Source organism: Stenella coeruleoalba, assembly GCF_951394435.1.
Source record: "Stenella coeruleoalba genome assembly, chromosome: 21".
NCBI lineage: Eukaryota > Metazoa > Chordata > Mammalia > Artiodactyla > Delphinidae > Stenella > Stenella coeruleoalba.
The window spans coordinates 24,461,552-24,484,732 of record NC_137167.1 but is presented as its reverse complement, the minus strand read 5'-3'; the positions used below and the strand labels follow the sequence as shown (position 1 = coordinate 24,484,732).

General features: G+C 44.4%; 2 protein-coding genes across 2 annotated transcripts in view; one reads left to right on the top strand and one right to left on the bottom strand.

The window, feature by feature from the left end:
- LOC307179835 (uncharacterized protein) overlaps positions 1-7,239 on the bottom strand; it is a gene marked incomplete at its 5' end in the record, with an annotated part of 70,706 nt that extends 63,467 nt beyond the window's left edge. Inside the window, 3 exons of the mRNA XM_079909490.1 lie at positions 4,890-5,020; positions 5,406-6,546; positions 6,857-7,239. Coding sequence (XP_079765616.1) covers positions 5,868-6,546; positions 6,857-7,239 — 1,062 coding nt within the window. The 3' untranslated portion in view covers positions 4,890-5,020; positions 5,406-5,867. The remainder of the gene's footprint in view (positions 1-4,889; positions 5,021-5,405; positions 6,547-6,856) is intronic.
- The window catches only part of WWC2 (WW and C2 domain containing 2), a 166,012-nt gene continuing 149,954 nt past the window's right edge, over positions 7,124-23,181 (top strand). Inside the window, exon 1 of the mRNA XM_079909380.1 lies at positions 7,124-7,368. Coding sequence (XP_079765506.1) covers positions 7,238-7,368 — 131 coding nt within the window. The 5' untranslated portion in view covers positions 7,124-7,237. The remainder of the gene's footprint in view (positions 7,369-23,181) is intronic.

Sequence of the window (23,181 nt, the reverse complement as noted above, 5' to 3'; positions counted from 1 at the left end):
TAACGGTATTACACCAACAAAATTACAGATATTTAAAGACACAAAAACACCACAATGCATGGGAATACCCAAATACTGAGAACCAGTACTGTTGCAATCGAGCAGGGACCTTGTTCTTGTTCAGCCTTTAGTTTTCAGAACCCTGTTCATATTAAGTGTGCAATAGAAGTTGAATGGATGAGTGAGGGACTTGTTTTATTTTGTGATTTGGTGGTCTAGGTAAATTCTAGAAGAGGTGATTTGGATGTTTTCTACAAAAAGAGTTGAGTGAGCTGAAGGGTGAGAGCTAAAAACACTGGCATGCACAGCACAGTTCAGTAAAGTCGGGCCTCCGCTGGCCTACCCGCTGCCCCTCCCCCTCCCCCCAGGACACCAGTGGGACAGTAGTCAGGCCATTTTAAAACTGAAAGTGTTTAGCAGCCAGACAGAATATTGGTTGTGTAGAATTATTGCTGTGCATAATTTCTTATGGTTTTAAGAAGTTCTGGTACAGGATACGAATTTGAAGGATATAGCTTCGTTTTACAGAATTATTGTAATTGGACCTTATTTGTATGTATATCTCAACATCTGTAAATAAACAAATAAGGGAGCTTACTCTATTTTAGAAAGAATAACCTTTAGTGGGGCATTTGCATTCACACACTGAATGTGCCAATTACAAGTACAATTTTCATCTGTTCATTAAAGCAGGTTTCCCAGGTCTTGGGTATTCCCACGCTTCAAGATAAAACTATAGTATTGCCGTGTGTGTGTGTGTGTGTGAGAGAGAGAGAAAGAGAAATGTAACATACATACAGAAAAGTGTATAAACATGTGTATATAGTTTAACAAAAAATATAAAGCAAACAGGTTTAAAAAAACCTCAGAACATTAACAGAATTCCTCTCCCCATGTCCTTCTCCCCAAGTTCAACATTATCCCTCCCTTTAGAAGTAAGCACTATGTTGACCTTTGCGGTACTTATTTCCTCGTTTTTCTTTATACTTTCACCTCTTACATACACATCTCTAATCAATATAGTTTGGTTTTACCTGTTTTTGTGAACTTTATGTGAATGAAATCTCTCTGTACAAATTCTTTTGCTTCTTGCTTCTTTTACCCAACATTATATTTTTAAAGATTTACCGAAGGGGTTTTGTGTAGCTATAGTGCATCCATTTATCATTGCTCTACTGTATTGCATAAATAAACCACACAATATATTTATCCACTACATTCTTTATCAGACAGTTGCATGCTTCACTTTTAGGCTACTGTAAATAATACACCCTAAACATTTCTTGTACGTGGATCTGGAGCATATATGTGTGAATTTCTCTAGGGATATACCTAGGAATGGAATCACTAGGTCATAGGATGTGGATATCCTCAATTTTCCTAGATATGGCCAAACTGTGTCTGTACCAATTTGTATTGCCACCCGTCACTGATGACAATACCTGTCGCTCCACATTCTTACCAACACCTGATATTTTTAAACTTAAGTTTTTGCCAGTGTAGCAGCTACATGAGTATCTCACTGTGGTTTTAGTTTTCATTCCACTGGTTCTTAATGATGTTGAGCAACTTTCCATACGTTTATTGGCAAAATACACTTCTTTGAACATGTTTTATTACATAGACCAATTTTTCTCCTTATTCAATTTGAATATCCCTAAATCAGACAAATTTGGGAGATTATACTGCAGTTAAATTTCTTAAAGCCAAATTCACAGCATTGAGTCAACATCAGGAAATCAAGAACTAAGAGAAAGAGAGAGGATGAAGTGGAGAAAGAGAGAAAGACTGAGAAATAATAAGTAGAAATAAAGATTTTAATGGAAAATTCAGAGGGATAGGAAAGGAGATATGAAATAGTTTTAAAAGATAGGGATGAGGGAATACCATCCCGTCTTTTAAAGAAGCTGTTTTTCGTGGATTATGAAGTTGGAATGGGGGAAAAATGCAAATTAAAGACGGTAAAAGGAAAATGGAACCTTATATTTTTTCATTATGTAAGAAAGAATGTCAGTGACTATTTATCCTAAGAGTCTACCCCACAGAGTATACAGGAGGTCCCCTCTGGGAACCTCACACATACCAACATGGCATTGGAGCTTTTGTTCCTTTTAGTTAATAAGACAGCTATTAAATGTTTTCTATCTCTTTAGCAACCACAGCATTCGCTCAATGTGGGTCTCCCTCTGCAGTGAGTAAGGTAAAATCTAACCTGTTTGATGTTGCTTACTTGCTACTGAACTGGAATGATCGCTGTTGCCCAAGGTGTTGCTATAATGAGTAACTGGCAGGGAAGTGGCTGTGTTATCGAGGTTTCTGGTCTGGCTTGGCACTGGGAATTCTTAACGCTCATATGCCTATCTTTTTCAGGACTGTCTAGACAATAAGATTTAGGAATTGTGGATTAGGGCTACTGATTCATAATACCTAGAGATGTTATTTATTTTAACGTTTCGGTTGCAGAAGAGCAAAAACAAAAACAAAAAAGTCACTAGCTTGATTCAGGAAAGAAAAAGTTATCCTTATTTAGAAGTTCCAGTTGATATAATCCCTGATCTCCTTGAGGAGACAGGAGATATTAAAATATTGAAAACCAGTTCATCTTGTCCTACACATGAGTTGATTCAATAGCTTAAGCTTAAAGTTTATAACAATAATTCATTCAGAGATGGATTACACTCTAGTAACGAATTCTTACACACATCACTGAAAGTGGAGACCACATTTTACAAAGAAATAAATTAAATCACATCAAATTACTGAAGAATTACAGGCCAAATACAGGACTATAGATGGGTTACTTAATGCTATTAGACTTATACTGATGTTTCTTTCCCAAGATTCAATCCTGAATCCTCAGCCCTTTACAGAATTTCAGATGGGTGACATTTGACCATGTATTTGCAGTCCTGACCTTTTGTTTGAGCTTGAGTCCCGACCTTTAACTTTCTGCTGGGTATCTCTAATTTCTAAAATCAAACCCCATATCAGATCCCCCTTTGGACTTCCTCATTTATTTCAGCTATTTGAGTTTCTCTTGATGGCCTAAAATCTTGGACTCATACCAGATTCCTCCTTGTGGTCGACTTACTGCTTAATCTAATCAGTAGCGAATTCTTGCCGGATCATTCCTTTTCATGCCTTCCTCACTTTATTTCTAATCCAGACCTTTATCTCTCTCATACCTATATTACCACACCAGCCTCCTAACTAGACGGCTCCAGCCAGTCTTGGGATCTTGCACACCAGATTCACCTTGGAGTTTCCAATATCCATTTCCTCCTACAAGCACGCCCTGCCACGCCGGTCCATTTTGGAATCATGTCCACTCATCTCGACCCCATCCCTTTTAATGATCATTTTCCTTATGTATACTGCTTTGACGAGACCTTTCTGACAGTCCCCATTCTCTTAATTTACTGTCTGAATTCTCCTTTTGACACTAAGGAAGTATATAGGAGGCTGTGTTCTTTAAATTTTATGATTGGCTCCACCTCCAGTGAAGTTAACAAGCAAGTGGTTTTTGCACCTTGCTTTTTTTCACTTAAAGATCCTGGACATCTTTCCAGGATCGGCACACACATTATCAGCACATACATTTTTATGCAATGCTTTTAATATGCCTGCTGAGTATGGATAATTCACTTACTTAGTCCCTTAATGATGGATGCTGGTGGTTTTTCCAGTTTTGTTATTATGAAGCATGCTACAATGAACATCCTTGCAAATCCCGAGGAATTTTAATATCCGTAGGTAAACCTGTAGCACCGGGATTGCTGGATTAAAAGTATACATATTTTAAATTTGGATAGTTATAACTAATTATCTGTTGAAATAAATTTCACTGTCTACTCCCATTTTTGATACCGCTAATTTTCCTGCCACGCAGGATTTGGACGTTGACATGGGAGCTTTGTTTAATGGCAGCTCACCTCCCCACAGACTATTAGTACCAGAGAAAATGTAAAGCTGGGAGAAAAGGGAATTGAAGGCCAGAAAACAGACTCTTCAGCGGCTAGTGCTGCCACAGACTGGGGTAATCTGGTATCCAGGACAGCAGACAGCATCATCCTTCTGTGCCAATGATCAACTGCAACCAAATGAAATCTAAATGTATCCATCTATAAACTAGGGATAATCTTCATTGTCTTAACCACTAGGAATTTTCCGAAGGGATGGTACTGTGTTAACTGGGTGAACTCAGAACAGCAGAGTGAAAACTTGATCAAGACAAAAAAACCCTGCAGAGGAGCAATTTTCCTTTCTGTCATCTTAACTGCTTTTGTGTGACCAAATGTTTCCTGTGCCACCCAGTGGGGGAGAAGAAGCGAGCTTGCCTCTTAAATGCTTCAGAGTTTTGTTTGTCTATTTAGGGTCCCTTTTTGAAGTCTTGAGATTTATAGAACAATAAATGTCATTTACCGCTGTGTGCCATTTTGGGTTCCTCATCGGTTTTAGAAGTTGGGTAAGAATACTTACCTGAAAGCTTATCAAATGTGAAATAACACCGAGAAGTATTGGGCAGTAGTTCATTCCAGTGAAACAAACTAAATTGTGGCAACAGCAAAGTGTGTTACTTTTTTTTTTTTTAACAGTAGGATGCAGACATTTTAATATAATTCATGTTTTCTAATTGGTTTTTTTTGAGGGGGGAAAGCACAGCAGGAAGCAAGGTTTAAACAAGAATGGCTTGGCTGGGTTGCCGAATGATGTTATTAGTATACCATAACACAAATTTTGGCCATGCTAATGGGCCAGTATAGACCAGTCCAAAACAAAGCACCTCGTTCACTCAGTGGTGTGAGAGATTAGTTTTAGCCAGGTCTCATCTTTTTCACAGCATTCATAAGTACAACCTTAAGATTATCCACTAGGATGTCACATCTCACCTGAACAGGAGAAGCTTGCCTTGTGTGATCACTTCCTTATCAATGGAGTGGGGCTGAACACAGGACCTGGAAGCGGGGGCTTCCCTTTGTTACAGGCGAAGCCTAGTTTCCTGGGTGTAAACGAGGAAGACCTAGAAAGATACAGTAAGTGAGTTCATCTTGGGTGACTCCGTTCCCCAACTCCTGCGACCTCTGGTAGCTCCTTCCCAGGAGTTCTCTCTAGAATTTCTAGTAGTTAAAAGTTTCTGCCCAGATGCTCCGAGTACAAATACAACCCCTTCTAAGGCCCTCGCCCGAGACGGCAGGTCCAGTCCCCGCCGTGAAGCTGTTCCAAGCCTGACCCCACGTCCTTCCTCTCGAGGACCACCCTCCTCCCTCCACCTTCGAGATTGACCGCAGATGCCCCGACGGCCTGGAGAACCAAAGGCCGTCCCCAGCCTCCAGGGCAGCTGCTACACTAACCGCGCAGCGCCAGCTCCGCGCTGTAGAGAATCTCAATTCACCTGACTCCCTTACCGGTCTGGGCACCCAGGAGGAGAGGCGGACGTTGTTCCAAACCCCCTGAAAGCCCTTGCTGTGCGCTGCGTCCCGCACAAGGTGGGGAAGTCTTTACAAATTAGGCGGCAGGATTAAGCGAATTCACACCAAAAGGTGAATGATCTCCGGGTCTTCCTCCGTTTTTTTATTTTTACTCTAAAAGCAGCTGCTTAGTAACCCAGAAGAATATGAATGGGACGGTGGTGTAGACCTGGCTGGAGAGGAGTCTGGGGACTGGGAGGCTCCCTCCCAGACCGAGGGGCTGGGGGCACAAATGCTGTGTGTCCGAGCCCTGCCAGGCCTGCGGCTCATGGAACCGTCCAGCCCGGAGCCCGACGTCCGGACCCTCCTCAGGGCCGACCAGGGCGGAGTAGCTGCTGAATAAATAAATACTTGTAGAAGGAGAGAAAGTCCACGTTCCTCCCCGGACACATCCAGGGTCTAGGAAAGCCTGGCCGCCAGGCCGCCGCGTTTTCCTGCCAGCGGGCTCGCCCACACCTTCTGGGCCTCGGCGGGGCTCCGGGTGGGGGACTTCCCGGGGCGCGGGCGGGGGACTTCCCGGGGCGCGGGCGGACGTAAGGGGCTGGCTCCCGGGCGCGTGCACGTCCAGCGCAGGGCCCCCGTGTGGAGCGCCTCAGGCCCGCGCGCGGCGGACGACGACGACGACGACGACGACGACGACGGCCGCGGCGGGGGGTGTGGGGGGAGGGGGGGTGCAGTGGCTTTCCGAATCTGGCCCGAGTTTCTCCCGCGCAGCGGGGCACCGGGGCAGGCATGTCGCGGCGCCCTCGGACCGCGGGATCCGCCTTCGCTTTCCGCCGCGAGGCTGAGGTCACGGAGGGCCGGGCGCCCTACCGAGGGCCGGGCGCCCTGCAGAGGCCCCGGGGGCGACACCGCCCCGGACGCGCCACTGACGCGCTTTCGAGCGCTGGCTCTGCTTTTCACACTTTCCCACCGCCCGGAACGCCCCGGGGTCCGAGGGGGAGCGGGGGAGCCTTTGTGCCTTCTCGGTTTGCTGGGACCTTGTCTTCCGAAGAGAGCCTCCCCACCCCTTTCCTCTCGAAAGTCTTGTGGTTTCCCTAGAAGTCGGAAGGCGGTGGAGAGGGCTGCGGAGACTTCTCTTTAGCCGCCTTTCCCGTCCCGAAGCTCTAAAACCCCAAGTGGTCGGCCGTAGGGAGATATTTGGGGTCAAGGGGAAGCAGCGAGCAGCGCATTCCTTCTCCGTCTTCCCTCCCACCTGGCCCGCGGCTCCCTTCCGCCCCTGACTCGGGCCGGCGCCCCGGCAGGCGCAGCGTGCCGCGGGAGCGGCAGGGTTAAGCCCTGGAATGTGGCGGCGAGGAATGTGCATGCAGATGAGCCGAGCGAGGGGAGGAGCGGGTGGGGGCGGGCCCCGGGCGGGGCGCATGCTAATCGTATGCAAATGAGGAGACCGTCGCCGCCGCGGCCGCCGCTCCGCGGAGCTTCCCGGATCCGAGCCCAGACGGCGGCGGCTCGGGCAGCCTGGGCGCCGCGACCCTCGGCGGCCACAGGGGGACGGGGAGGAGGAGGAGGAGGAAGAGGCGGAGGCAGCGGCGGCGATCGCGAGGAGGAGGAGGAGGAGGGTTCGCTCGCCCGCTCCGACGCAGACATGGTGGACTGATCCCGCTGGGGCCGAGAGCAGGGTTTCCTGAGGCGCCCCCGCGCGTGGCCCCGCCGCGCCCCGCGCCCCGCAGCCCCACGCCGGCGCCCGGGTCGGGCCGGGCAGTCGCGTTCCCGCCGCGTCCCGCGCCCGGTCCCTATGGAGGCGCCGCTCGCCGGCGAGGCCGCCGACCATGCCTAGGAGGGCCGGGAGCGGGCAGCTGCCGCTACCCCGGGGCTGGGAGGAGGCCAGGGACTACGACGGCAAGGTCTTCTACATCGACCACAACACCCGGAGGACCAGCTGGATCGACCCCCGGGACAGGTGGGCTGCCGGGCCGCGGGTGGGCGCGGGGACCCGCCTCGGAAGCGCGGCGGCGGCTGTTGTCCGGGAGACCTGGCCGAGCGGCGGCGCCCGCGGCGCGGGGGGCGTGGGGCGTCACCGGCCCGGGTGGCCGGGAGGGGTCCCGGGAAGGAGGCGCGGGACCTTCTGCCCGAGCCGGGGCTGCGTCAGCCGGCCAGGCGCCCTGGAGGGGGCCGGTTGCAGCCGCCCCTTCCAGGGCCCTCTTGGCCACCCGCTCTGCGGCGGCCCCGGGACCTTTAGACACTCTGGGCGCAGAGGGAAGGGTGGAATTGACGCCCTGGGCGGTCACAGTGTCCAGTTCACGGACCCACAGGGGCCCCCTGAGCCCTGCTCCGAGCTCGCCTCCGCCTGAAGTTGGCCAGCAAGAGGCTGGAGGGTCCATTCGGCCTGGGAGGCGGGGCCCGGCCCTGGGCCTCCCGGAGGAGGAGGCCTAAGTGCCAGGCGGGGCCAGCCAGCCGTCCAGGCCACCTGTGGCATCTCTCTGGCCGTCCTTGGCTCCCAGCCTTGCCTGCACGTTCTTGACGGGGTGCGCCATGGTCGGGCCAGAGGCCCTGGGCCTGAGGGGGCCCCGGGCACCCTTCCTTGCTGAGCCCTGGTGGTGGGTGTAACTGAGTTTGCCCCCCAGAGTTTAGAGACGCTTGTTTGGGGGTTTACTGCTTAGTGTTTATCTTCACCTGAAAACTTGAACTGACTCTCAGATCTTGAAAAGGCAGATGCTGTGTTGAAGTAAGAAGTGGTGAAATGAACAGTGGAACCGAACCTTGGTTATTGAGGAACGCTGACTTGAGCTTAGCGTGGTTTCTTGTAGTTTTCAACACACTTTTTATTCCTGCTCAGAAGTGAAGAGGAGAAACATAACAATATCATCATCTAAGAAGTTCAGGGACTGAAGTTTAGCTGAATGTTCACAAATGTTGTTTCTCTTTTCCATTTTTCTCTTTACCCTGAAAAGGAAAATTTCTTATAGTTAGAATTATTGGAAGAATAAGAGGAGATATTCCTAATTGTAAATTTGTAAACTATTAAGGAGGTATTCCTATTTATAAATTTAAATAATATACTATTAGGGATAATTCCAAATTTTGGATGTTTATCATTTCTGAAATTTCTTTCCACCTTTTTATGGAACGTGGCCTTAGGAGTTTATAACCTTTTTAGGTGCTTCTCCTATTAAACATTCCCCCTTTTCTCAATTTGAAGCTGAAATAGTTTCATACTTTATGTTCTCAGTTACTTTTATCTCAAGAATATTGTTTTTGAATGCTACTAAAGAGCATTTATAAGAAAGTCACAAGTGACATTATAAATTTATGGAACAATCCTTGTTAAATTATCCATGAAGGTATCGGTTTAGGTTTCCCTCTTGAAATGAGAAAAGGCACCTGTGCTGAGGTCCCGTCTTGCTCTAGCCTGGCTGCGTGTTGCTGACCTGATGAAAGTTATGACAAGCATCACGCCTTCACAGTCTCTCCAGATGTATTAGTTGTTGTCATAAACTTCACGCTCCAAGCCAGTTATTGCACTTTGAAACTACTTAACAGATAGTAAATTTCAATGATGATGGTGTGCACCCAACAGTGGCTTTTAAGGCACCTGTATAAATATTTGACTTTTACAGTTGTATGGTAATTCTTTCTGCTTTCTGATACTTGGAGTTTCAGGTTATTGAAACTGCAATGCATTCTTGAAATATTTAGGCATTTTAGATTCTCTTTTACTTCAGTTTACATGTTTTGTTAATATCATCTCATTTGCATTTACTAGCAAGGATTACCAGACTGTGTAACGCCTGGGTAAAGCAAATAGAAAGTGAAATAAAATTATATGGCTTGGCTTATCTTTACCACTACTTCTTAAGAAAGTTAAGCATGTCTTTTATTTAAAATTGTTAATGGATTAACAATTATCATGAACTCTGTTTCTAAGAAACTGGGTAACCAGTTCATTTGATGGGGACAAACAGTTTTGACTAAGGTGATTTGTTATTATTCCAGTTTGCCTTGAAGCTGTTGGATCTTTAAGTATTTATAAATTTGACCGGTTATACATATTTCTGGATCTCAGTATTAGAGCTTTAAAGGACATTCTGTGAGATGAGTCAACATTGACATAGTTTAAATTTGGTGTGTTTTATTTTAGGGCAGTGCAGTGTCTATAAGTCTTGCTAACTAGTGTAAGAGATGGTGGAAGAGGATATTTGGAGGAACTATTACCTCTAGGCAATTTTGTTACACACTTACCAAACATACGGGCAGAGAGGTGTTGCACAGGCCAATTGGAATGTGCCCCTTCTTTTACAGGATCAAATTACAAATCCTGAAAAAAAAGTGACTTGATAAACTGTGGGTCTGCAGTACTTTTGAACTTTTAAATCCATTTCATTAAGATGGGCATGATGATTTACCCAGTCATATTTATGTTAAGAAAGATAATTTTGTGTTTTTCATGGTCTATCAGAATTTGTGAGGTATTTCTGATTGTATAGGCAATTATGCAGATGTCATGGGGGAAGGCTGGGAGATTTCACAAGAACATAATTTTATTCAATAAGTAGTGATTTTAGAATATTGAAGTATTATTTTAAAATGGTTTTAAGCTTTTGGATACATGATACAGACTCTGCTGCAATGTGATCAAAGCTTTCCTTTCTCCACCTTTATTAGCTGAGAAAGCTTAGATGAGTGTCTGAACCCCTCTAAAGCTCCATTTTCAACTCTAAAGTGAAGATCATACCACCAACCCCATGGAGATGTTTGGGGGCCCCTAACTAAGGCCTCACCAAAGAGTAGTAGCTGTAGTGTTGTCATTCCAATTTAGGAACTGACGGATAGTTCCGGTTACCCCTGAAGATAGTAGAGGTTCTGCACACATTTTCTCAGTGTTTTCTGTGTGACAGCCACCCTGCTAAGCTCTTTAACTGTGATCTCATTTTATTCTCCCAGAAGTCCTATGAGGTAGGTGCTGTTATTATCTTCCAGTTACAGATGGGGAAATGGAGTCGCAGGGAGACTGCCATTGTAGTTAAACGTGGAGCCAGGATTTGAAGCCAGATAGTCCGACTCTGGAGCCTGTGTCCTTTGTCATTCCTCTAGTCTTCCGGGACATCTGGGCATGCTCAGGGGTCTCTCGATGGAGGAGAACCTCTCTGCCCAGGGTTGACTTTTCAGGCTGATTGACCAGTCTTTTTTTTTAAATTTTTTACTTTTATGCAATTTTTTTTTCATTTTATACAATTTTCAAAGGTTACTTTCCATTTACAGTTATTACAAAATATTGGCTCTATTCCCCATGTTGTACAATACATCTTTTTTTTTTTGTTTTTTTTTTTGCAGTACGTGGGCCTCTCACCGCTGTGGCCTCTCCCATTGCGGAGCACAGGCTCCGGACGCACAGGCTCAGCGGCCATGGCTCACGGGCCCAGCCGCTCTGCGGCATGTGGGATCTTCCCGGACCGGGGCACGAACCCGCATCCCCTGCATTGGCAGGCGGACTCTTAACCACTGCGCCACCAGGGACGCCCTGTACAATACATCTTTGAGCCTGTCTTACACCCAGTAGTGTGTACCTCCCACTCCCCACCCCTGTGTTACCCCTGCCCCCCGCCACTGGTAACCACTAGTTTGTTCTCGGTATCTGCAAGTCTGCTTCTTTTATGTTATATTCACTAGTTTGTTGTATTTTTTAAATTCCACATAAAAGTGATATCATACAGTATTTGTCTTTCTCTGTCTGACTTATTTCACTTAGCATAATGCCCTCCAAGTCCATCCATGTTGCCACAAATGGCAAAATTTTTGTTCTTTTTTATTGCTGAGTAGTATTCCATTGTATATCACATACTGTATGCCACAGCTTCTTTATCTATTCATCTGTTGATGGATACTTAGGTGGTTTCCATTTGACCAGTCTTTCTTGGTCTTCAGAGGTTCCTGTCAACTAGGTAGGATGCTCTGATCCCTTAGCTGGCCACGTAGGATGAATGCCTTGGGAGTGTGGGTTGGGGACCCATCGAGCTGACCCCATTGAACCACGGTACTAGTCCACGTAGAACTTGGAAGTTCAGTGCACTCTTGAGCACATTAGAAGTTCAGTTTGGGGCTCTGTATCAACCTGCATAGATTACAGTTTTACTGTAACAGTCTTGACTTTGCCCTTCCTCTCCCCCCCGCCCCCGCTCAATGCTGGGGAAAGCTCCTGTCTGTGACTCCTTGGCAACCCTCCCCACCCCAGGTAGGCCAACTGTTATTTTGCAGTTCTGCTCCCTCACTCACCTCTTATTTTGCTCACCATGGGCACCCTTTGACTGCACCAAATGGTGTTTATGGTGGGCCATAGATCATGGCCAAATGGCCTGGTGCTTTAAAAAAAAAACTGTATTCAATGTGGGAGAAAAAGGTGGGATGATGGATTTATTTGCCTCTTGGAGGAGTAGGTGGCTAAGGTGGGCAGGGCTCAGAGACAGGATGAGTGGTTTTACAGACTCCCAGTGGAATTCTGTTTGCTTTCCGTCCTCAGATTGGACGTTACCCAGGGATACAATAACTTTGTCTAGCTGAACTTAAAAGAGGTACCACCACACAAAGTGACTTTACATTAAAAAGGGCTGATAGGCCATAATCTCTGGTTTATGACTTGGATCAGATGTTGAGCAACCTGTCCTTTCTAATTGAAGGGAAGAAATCCTGGGGGCTGGGGCTGGGGGACAGTGAGGAGGAAGACATGTCGGCTGGGTGTCACCAGTGTCTGAGTTAACTTTGGCTCTCCACACCCAGTTTGTGGCACCTGGTTAGGCTGTATGCAACTCTCTGCTGTCTTTCTTTCAAAGTCAAAGCAAGTAATTTTGCTAAACCTACTTACTGCTGGAGTGTGAATTCTTCAAAAGACCTAATTGCTTATTCCTGCTCTCTGTATCCTTTGTATCTGGTAGATGTTAAATGAATGTTGGTTAGGTCAGTTGATACAGAAAGTTTGTGAAGTTAATGAAAGAATACTACTAGTTGAGCTACTCTTGTTTCCAGTTTCTTGTTGTTGGGTTTTCATAGCTATAGCCATAACCACCAACAACCAGAGACAATTGATTTTCCAGTTAGATTAAAAATAATGAGAGAATTAAGCTGCCACATTTTGACTAACAGTATAAATATGTGAATTACTTATAAGAGCGGAGAACACAAAATCAGCCCCAATAGTCTTAATCACAACCGCCCTTGTCATAGATTGCTGGGAGTCGTCCCTCTCCAGGCTCTGTCCAAGTCTGGGTGCCAAGTGGTTACTATGATTTCAGTGATTATGGTATTTGAAGCGTGGAGAGGTTCTTAAAAGAAGGTTTTTTTAAAAAATCACTATGGGAAGCCATAATTTAAACTAAACTATGCTGTCTTCCAAAAATTCCCGACAGAATATTTCTTGTTTTCAACAGTTTGCTGTGATGTTAGCTGGAGCGAGCAGTGGTTGCCTAGTCCATGACTGAGGTTTCGTCTCTGACTTTACTAGTCCATAGTTTGCACCTTAATTTTGTTGGAACTCTCAGGACAATAATTGCAATGTCAAGAAAGACTATTATTTATAAATAATTTTTTCTTTTTAGCAAATCACTAAGTTGTGAGCTACATAATCAGCCACTGTGACATGTGGCCTTCAAGCAAGCCAGGATTTCAGTTTCCTGTGGGCAAGCCCTGGTGGGCTGGCAGAAGTGTAGAAGCCGCCCTGCAGCCTGACCAGGCCCTGTGCTGCGTGCCTCTGGGGCCTGGAGATGTTGCCTTGTGGATGGCACTTGCTCAGCTTCTAGGAGTAGTCGTCTGTAGGAGAATGATGCCACCACTCTAGAGGAGTGTGACCAGCCTCATTTTGCCAGTGGGAGTTACCGAAACGTAGGAAACAGTGTTAGCCCTAATGAAGTGTAACTTCCTTGCGATAGGGCCCTGGTCTTGTGTATGCTCCGGTCCTATGAACTTGACTGAAATTGGTTGAACTGATTCCTTGTTAGAATTTTGGACTAATTTATCTTTTTATTTTTTTTTTGCGGTACGCGGGCCTCTCACCGCTGTGGCCTCTCCCGTTGCGGAGCACAGGCTCCAGACGCGCAGGCTCAGCGGCCATGGCTCACGGGCCCAGCCGCTCCGCGGCATGTGGGATCTTCCCAGACCCGGGGCGCGAACCCGTGTCCCCTGCATCGGCAGGCGGACTCTCAACCACTGCGCCACCAGGGAAGCCCTGGACTAATTTCTTCAGCCATTTCTTTTTTTTTTTTTTTTAATAAATTTATTTATTTTTTGTTTATTTATTTTAGGCTGCGTTGGGTCTTTGTTGCTGGGCGCAGGCTTTCTCTAGTTGCAGGGAGCGGGGGCTACTCTTCGTTGCGGTGTGCGGGCTTCTCATGGTGGTGGCTTCTCTTGTTGCAGAGCACGGGCTCTAGGCGCGTGGGCTTCAGTAGTTGTGGCACACGTGCTCAGTAGTTGTGGCTCACGGGCTCTAGAGCGCAGGCTCAGTAGTTGTGACGCACGGGCTTAGTTGCTCCGCGGCATGTGGGATCTTCCCGGACCAGGGCTCAAACCAATGCCAATCCCCTGCATTGGCAGGCGGATTCTTAACCACTGCGCCACCAGGGAAGCCCTCTTCATCCATTTCTGAAGCTCCTGTTACTGGAAAATATCACCACAGAAGTATAAAGAGTAGGAAAGGGATTTTAAAAGGCACAGTGTATATAAGCTGTGGGTTAAAAATGATTTCCCAAATATATAGCTTCAGAATGTTTTCAGTGGCTTTTTTCCCCATCACATAAAATTAGCCATCACATAAAATTAGCCATTTTAAAGTGTACAATACAGGTTTTTTTTGAGTATATTCACAGTGTTGTGCAACCATGATCATTATGTAATTCCTGAACATTTTTATTACCCCCAAAAGAAACCCTGTACCCATTAAGAGCTCACTCCCCATCCTTCCCCTACCCCTGCTGCCTTTGGCAACCCCTAATCTGCTTTCTGTCTCTGTTTTTGTCTCTGTGTTTCTGCCTATACTGGACATTTCATATAAATGGAATAATGCAGTATGTTTCCTTTTGTGTCTGGCTTAATGACATTTAGCATAATGTTTTCAGGGTTCATTCATGCTGTAGCATGTCCCAGTATTTCATTCCTTTTTATGACTTGAATAATAAGTTGTATGGCTATGCCACACTTTGCATATCCATTCATCGGCTGTTGGACATTTGTGTTTATTCTACTTTTTGGCTATTATGAATAATACTGCCATGAACATTTATGTATAATTTTTATATGAATATGTGTCTTCAGTTCTCTTGGATAAAATACCTAGAAGTGGAGTTGCTGGGTCATATGTTAATTCTATGTTTAACTTTTTGAGGAACTGCAAACTCTTCCACAGCGGCTGCACCATTTACATCCCCACCAGCAGTGTATGAGTGTATGAGTGTGTGTGTGTGAGTGTGTCAGTTTATGAGTGTGTGAATGTATGACTGTATGAGTGTATGAGTGTTCAAGCTTCTCCACACCCTCACCAACACTTGCTCTTTTCTTTTCTTTTCTTTTTTTAGCATTTCTGGTGGGATGAGCTAGTATCTTACTGTGGTTTTGATTTGCATTTCCTGCAGTGTTTTGATAGCCTCAGTATGACCCAAGTTTTCCTCCTTTATTCTAGCCTTTTAGCCTTTGCCACTCTACCCACCTTTTTTGTGTCTCCTAATAGGCAAAGGAAGAAGAGTTAGGGTGAATTAAAAGTAGAATCTACTGGCAAAGTCCATATTAATTTTTGTCTTCATTTCAAATATAATATATTTTAAGAGGCATAGATGTGAATCACATAGATAATGAATCATAATGTGTGCGTCTATGTATACAGCCAGCTTATTCAAGATCATTTGCTGTTTAAAAGCTTTAAATTAGTAATATATAGTAAGAATTAAAATCATTTATATTATTATTATTATTATTTTTGTTGTTGTTGTTGTTGTTTTTTGCGGTACGCAGGCCTCTCACTGCTGTGGCCTCTCCCGTTGTGGAGCACAGACTCCGGACGTGCAGGCTCAGCGGCCATGGCTCACGGGCCCAGCCGCTCCGCGGCGTGTGGGATCCTCCCAGACCAGGGCACGAACCCGTGTCCCCTGCATCGGCAGGCGGACTCTCCACCCCTGCGCCACCAGGGAAGCCCCATTATTATTATTTTTAAAGCAGTTGGAGGAAACCTAACAAACATAGCCTCAGCCAGGTGGTCAAGGTAAATGTCAACAGTGATAAGTCGTGTTGATGTACCATTGATATGATGTGATGACCACTTTTTCTTTGCGATCTTTCTCCCAAAAAGCTATCAAAACCCCCGTCTAATCGTGAGAAAAACACCCACTAAATCTCAGTAGAGGGCATTTCACAAACTGTCTGACTAGTATTCCTTAAAACTGAGGTGGCCATCAAAACCAAGGAATGTCTGAGAAACTGTCACAGCCAGGAGGAGCCTAAGGAGACAATAGGGTGTCCTGATGGGATCCTGGGACAGAAAAAGGACATTACGTAAAAGATAAGGAAATCTGCATCTTAGTTAATAACAATGTATCAATGTTGCTTCATTAATTTTAATAAATGTACCACTGCAATAGGGGAAACGGAGGGTGGGATGTATGGAAACTGTATTAACTGTTTGCTTTCTGTAAATCTAAAACTGTTCTGAAAAAATTAGTTTACTTTAAAAAAAATTACAGAAAAACACACAAAACAGTTGGAAGTGTTTTTCTTTAGTCAAAGTGGCCGTACTATATAGTTATGGTTTTTTGGTATACTTGAAAAGCAGGGGTGGGCTAACTGTGGCCCAAGGGCCAAATCCCAGCCTGCAGCCTTCTTTTTGTGTAGCCCTCCAGCTAAGAATGGGTCTTACATCATTAAAGGGTTGTAAAACAAACAAATAAAAACAAAGAAGAATATGTGTCCAAGATTGTATGTGACCCATAAAGCCTTAAATATTTACTCTCTGGCCCTTTCCAGAACCTCTGATGTAAAGTGAGATGATCAAGTCTTTGAAATATTTTATTCAAACATTTAAAAGAAATATTAGTCCTATATGATAAAATGGCATGTTGATCAGTGACCATTGATCATAGCTTTCACAAATAACTTGGACTCTAGGCACTGTTGTATAAAAATAAATCAGACATGGGTGCTGAATTGGAGGAGTTGCTTTGCTTCTCTTATTACTTTTCTTCTAATGACATGCAGCATGCTACTTAAAGTTTTCCAAACCCATTCTTCTCTGATGGAACTGGAATTATACATAGGGACAGGAGAGAAGCAGGCAAAAAACTCCACAAACTTTTGGAAGTACTGTAGTTGTTTGTTTACAGTTTACTCTTGGCAGTATAAATATAACAGTGATCTGTTTTGATCGTTGGAAACACTGACTTTCTTGGAATAGTATTTACTTGGGATAGTATAGGTACTTTCTTGATAGTATTTATAAAATCATACAGTTGGTGATGATTATCAAATAGAAAATAATTCCATGTACTATCTTTACAAAGCTGGTGCCTGTCACAGTTACAGGTGTCCCAAAGATGCCATGAGGGACTAAAACTGTTTAACACTGCGAATAGTTTTTCCTATACTATTAACCCTGATGTCAGTCAAGAAATCATGGTTCTGAGAAGACAGCAGTGAGTAGCGTTGAGAACGGAGCCCACTGGGAAGTAGACCAGGAGCAGAGTAACCGAGCTAAGCTCTGGGAGCTGTTGCTTTACTCCTGTAACATGGGAGGAGCTACAGTGGTCCCAGTAGAGAATTTGCACAGAGGTGTACATTTAACCTGCTTTGATCTCACTGGGGGTGGAGGCAGGAGATTTAGTTTTGAAGAAATGTGGACATTATTTTGACTTAATAGTGACTTTTAGCTAAATAAGTCTCCCTAGTATTATATTTCTGGAAAAATTAGTGTGTTGGGATTTAGCAGGTGGAGAGTGCCACTGGTTCCTCTCTGACTGTGCTGTTTTCTCTTGGGCTCAAACTTGAGTAGTGACAGTTCACGTTGTAGGAAAGGTTGACCTAAAGAGATTTGTGCTATAAATTCCTGATGAAGATTCTGACTTAGTGAGCGACCGTGGAATTACTTTACTGATACTGCTCCATTTTATGCAGGAGGGTAATTTTATTAAGTGGCGCTGATATTCAGTAAAGTTTAAAGCATGGTAGAAAATGTTTACTCTCAAAACTTTGAAGAGCACACAGTTTCATTTAGTACCAAACTCTACTTTGCAGTTTTCTTAGTGTTTTGGTTTTAAATAGAGATAACTTCAAATGCGAGTCTTTTTTTTTCTTTGAAATTATGACAATGAAGGAATGTGTGGAATCCGTATTGTACGTGGTATCCCTGGGTTGTCAGTTTTGCCAGCTTCTAGGTCCAGGTTTGCTAATTTTTGACTGGTCAGTAATACTCTCTACACTTTATTCTTTCCCTTTTTCCTGATTTTCAGGGTGTTTGAACTTGTTAGAAACAGATCATTAACTTACTCCCCTCATTGCCTCCCCTCCCCCTTTTCTGCTAAGTGACACAGCTAGTGACAGCTCTCAGAGGACAGCATGACTCTAAACCGGTATTTAACTTGGCTGAATGTGTAACATAACATTAATGCCCTGTTTTGCTATTGCAGCTCCAAAGGCTACAAAGCTAACTTAATTGTCTAATACCCCTTCAGTCCTTTTCCCCTCTAAAGGTATGCCTTTAGATTTTATGTGGATACATTCTTGAGAGATTTCCTGATGTCTCATATGTAAGGAGCGTCCGTGTGTCTGCATCAGTTATGTTCTCATAAATTGATTTCAAGTCAGTTGGGGGTGGAGACCTGCTTTGCGTGTGTACCGTTCCTTTGTGCCCCCTGCTTAGCCTGCCTGTCCCCCCGGGACACTTAGGAACAGTGCAGAGCCCATACTCATGGAAATGAAATGCAAGTTTTTGAAGGACCCTTGCCTTCTTCCAGCAGCTTCCACAATCTGTCCCCAGCGTACTTTTACTGACTTGGCCTCCTAGCCATCCACTCACTCATTCATTCATTCAGCCATTCATCAAACATTTATTGAAAACTCTATGTGCCAAGTACATGTATCTTAGGGACATAGCAATGAATAAATTCTGCAAGGTCTCTACTTTGATGGATTTTATATTCTAGTTTGCGGGAGTCAGATTATAGAGGCAGTACTGAATGTGTCTTGACGAAAATAACCAAGGTACAGAGAAAATGCTGTCGGTGGGAGCTACTTTGAGTGGAGTGGTCAGGCCTTTCTGAGGAGCTGACAATTTAGCTGAGCCATGAGGATAAGAAAGCACCATCCACGTGAAGATCTGGGGGAAGAGTCCAGGAAGAGGAACAGGTTAGGTTCCTAGCCCTGCTCTGTCTAGTAGTCAATATGATAGCTGCTAGGAGTATGTGGCTACTTAATCAAAATTAAATAAAGTTAAACATTTAGTTCCTCAGTCTCACTAGCCACATGTTAAGTGCTCAATAGCTACATGTGCAGATATAGAGCATTTCTGTCGATACAGGAAGTTCTGTCGGGCTGCACTGTCCCAAAGTGCTAGGGAGGTTGGTATGTTCAAGGAACTGAAAGGGAGCTGGTGTGGCTGCAGTGCAGAGATGAGGGTGGGGGAGTGGGAGGGCTTATGACAGGAGGCAGAGAGGTCAAAAAGGCGTCTGATCATGTATGCCTTGTAGACCATCAACATTTTAAGGGCATCCGGGAGCCGTTGGAGAGTTCTCAGTTGAATGGAGGAATGATGGGGCGTGTGTGTGTGCGTATGTGTAAATATGTTTTTTCCCATTTTTTAAAAAAGAGACCATTGCTCTGCGGAGAAGGAATCATAGCAGCTATTGCAGTGATATAATATAAATGAGAAGCAATCAGATCTTGAACTGGAATGATGACTTTGGCAATGGATTGGGGATATGTTTTTTAGGTGAAAGTGAAAGAACTTACTCATGCTTTAGATATGTGAGGCATAAGGAAAGGAGAGGGATGAAGGATTTACTGACTTACGGATGGGAAAAAGACCAAGGAAGGAATATGGTTGGTTGGTTTCCAGTTACATCAGCGATCCAGAGTTCTGTTGCAGATTTATAGGTCTGAGATGCCTGTTAAGACATGTACGTGGCGATATCTGATAGGCAGCTGGATATAGAGTCTGGAGTTTGGGAGACAGCTAAATTTGGGTATATACATAGATATTATTTTTAAATTGTGGGATGGGATGAGACTCTTGGGAGAGAAGGAAAAGAAGAGGTCCCCGGACTGAGCCCTGAAGCATGCCAGTATTTTGGGGGGAGTGAAACCTTGTTCCAGCTAAGATGGTGTATTTGTTCTCACTGGAACATACCTTATACTTTCCACCACTGTGCTAAAGATGATGATAATGATGATATATGCACCATTTGTTGAGCCTTCATATATGTCATTTCAGGCTCCATGATGGCAGGTCCTGTGTCTGTCTTGTTCACTGTTGTATTTCAGTGTTTAGTTCTGTGCAAGCTCTTAATAAATACTTACTGAGTAAATGAAACCTTTGACAGGAGCCATTAGCACCCCCATTTTAGGAAACTGAGCTTAATAGGTAAGGTGGCTTGTCTCAGGGCACAAAGCTGTTAAGCAGAGGTGGCAGGCCTCACCTATGTCTGTCTGACTTCAAAGCTGTGCTTTTCGCTGTGTGTGACCTCCAGGTACTACCCAGTAGAGCCCTTGGCCTTGGGTTTGGGGTTGGAGGTCACAGCTGCCCTTGAGGACTTAATTTCAACACTTGAAGCTTTCCTCGACAGTTCAGCCCCAGATCAGCTCTTCCAGATTCTTTAATAGAACTCTCTCTTTTCCATTGATTTGAATCCTAATGGGCAATCTGTTAGGTCTGAGATGGCCTTGGTTTCACAAGTGTGTAAATTACAGACCTTGATTGGAATTCATTTTTACCTTGACCCTTGTAGTTGAGCTTAAGTCCTGAGGGGAAGAATCATCTTTTGTGCATTGCCTTGTTAGAGTTTGCTTTACACTACTTGGATTTGTATTCAGGCTCTGGCCTTGGTAAAAGGGAAGTGATAGAAACTTAGTGAGAGTGTGGTATATTTTTGTTTGATTTATTTACGCTGTGAAACTTACCTGGGAGAATATAAGCACTTCACTGAAATGGTGGTCATAAAGGAATCTTTAAACCTGTACATTCCTTATCCGTGTCACAGATGTGATATCTGAACAATATACTGTGTAACTGCTGCTATTTGGGAATCTGGTATTCTTACATTTCTACTTTTGACTTCGTTTGAGATCCAAGTTTGTGAATTTTAATTAAATGCTTAGATTATGCATGTGAAAAATCTTTTGTTCCTGTGTTGCTACGAGCAACAGTTGTTAAAGTTAATCTTCCTTTTTAAAGGAATTGTGGGCAAATAAATACATGAATTTGAACAGGTTAAAAAAGGTCATCATTTAATGTTGTGAATGTTCTGCCTATAAAATAGTTACTATGACCATAATGATCATGGTGAAGGGAAGAATGCGGTAGAAGTGAATAATCATCCGACACTTTGACAAAACATTCCTAAAATACTATTCAAATGAGGAAAGACTACAGGCTGCAGCCGAGTAGCCAAGCGTTGAGTCGTCCGACTGCATTTACTATTGTGGCCGAAAAGAAGCCGTGTGTAGTGGTTTGCATAGAAAACCCATGATTCATCTGAAATTTCCCAACTTTCTTTTTTTTAAAAGCTCTGTCTCTCATCCTCCCCTCACCACACTTTATCTCCTTCCTAAAGACTTCTTTTGTCCTGATGGTATTTGTTTCGTTGCTCTCCACCCTACTTCAGCCTAAATTTTCCTGACTCCTGGTGGCTGCTTGCTGTTTGACTCTGTTGTGTGATTTGCCGATTATACTCCTTTGTGCTGGTTAAACGAGCAGTGTTTACCTAAATTAGCAGCGGTAGTGAAGGCACAGGTTGGCCCATCTGAAGGGAAGTCTAGAGCTGGCCCGGCAGTGGAGGCTGCTGGATGGACTTCCCTGAGATCACTCTCCGGAAGGGCGCTAGGAATCGGGCTGGACTGCGGAAGTCAGCTCCCCAGTTAGAGGCAGGAGGGCTGGGAATGGGCCGGTTTAGGGATTTATAGTGACAATGTAATTGATTCTCCATTGGAGAATGCAGGACTCAGTGAAGAGACGCCCTTTGTCCTCATCCTGCATTCTCGCCTCTTCCCCAGCTCACTCTTGAGAACAAACCCTGAAGCACTAGCCCTTTACACAGTTTGCAGGCACAAGACATAACTTTCTTCTTTAAGATTTCAGAAGAAACTGCGGCGCCTCTGCACCTTCAGGAGGGGATCAGGCACCTCCTCCCAGGCATCTCTATGTTGCCATCTGTGCCCTTTTTTTTTAAGATTTTTTTTTTTGATGTGGACCATTTTTAAAGCCTTTATTGAATTTGTTACAATATTGCTTCTGTTTTATGTTTTGTTTTTTTGGCCGCAAGGCATGTGGGATCTTAGCTCCCCAACCAGGGATCGAACCCACACCCCCTGCATTGTAAGGTGAAGTCTTAACCACTGGACCGCCAGGTAAGTCCCCCGTGCACCTTTGCATGTTAAGAAACGGTGATTTCTTTTTTTGAAACAGAAGTTTTATTTTAATTTTGAAAATTTAAATTGGATTTTTATATTTTTAATATGTCAGTTTTAAAAGCACAGATATAATGTTAGGATGTTAATTCTAAAATATATTCTGGGATAAGAGTGAGAACTTAAATGACCGTGTAATATTTGAGATGGGTATTCACTTAACTCATTAAGGAAGGTTTTTATATGTAAATCATGGAAAACCATGCCTCTTGTATATGAGGCTCATTTCTTTTCCACTATTGTCAATTCTTGTTCAGAGTTCCATATTTAACCCAGAAATTCATATTCATTCAGAGTGGTAATTATATAGTTCTTAAGCAGTCCATTCAAGGAACTTGCATTTGTTTGTTGAAACGTTTTAAAGAAAGTCACAGCGGAAATAGAAGTCGCCTAAACCTCTGGTTTCATCACGATATCTGAAGTAATGTCCTAGTAATGGAGGTAAAGTTACCTTTGCAAGTATAGAAAGGACACTTTTAATACTTTAAAATTAAATCCTTCTAAGTTAGTTAATAATTTGGGGATTTTAAAAAAACCAGGAAAGCTGGCTTTCCTTTTCTGGTCTTGAAGAGTCCCATTTGTTGAAAAACTAGTTATTTTAGAATTTTCAAGGTCACAGGGTCAGCTGCCCGAAGGGTTGTGTGTATGTACGTATATATATAAATTTTATTGAAAAACACCTTTATTCATGTTAAATAATCATGACGCGTAGAATGAAATACTATGAATTGATAAAGAAATATGGGTACTGAGACACAAAGATCTCTACTATGATTCCATTTGAGTTAAAACACACACACCCTCAGGCTTCCCTGGTGGCGCAGTGGTTAAGAATCCACCTGCCAATGCAGGGGACAGGGGTTCCATCCCTGGTCCGGGAAGATCCCACATGCCACGGAGCAACTAAGCCCATGAGCCACAGCTACTGAGCCCACGCACCACAACTACTGAGCCTGTGCTCTAGAGCCCGAGAGCCTCAACTACTGAGCCCAAGTGCCATAGCTACTGGAGCCCACGTGCCTAGAGCCCATGCTCCGCAATAAGAGAAGCCACCACAATGAGATGCCCGCGCACCACAATGAAGAGTAGCCCCTGCTTGCCGCAACTAGAGAAAGCCCGCACGCAGCAATGA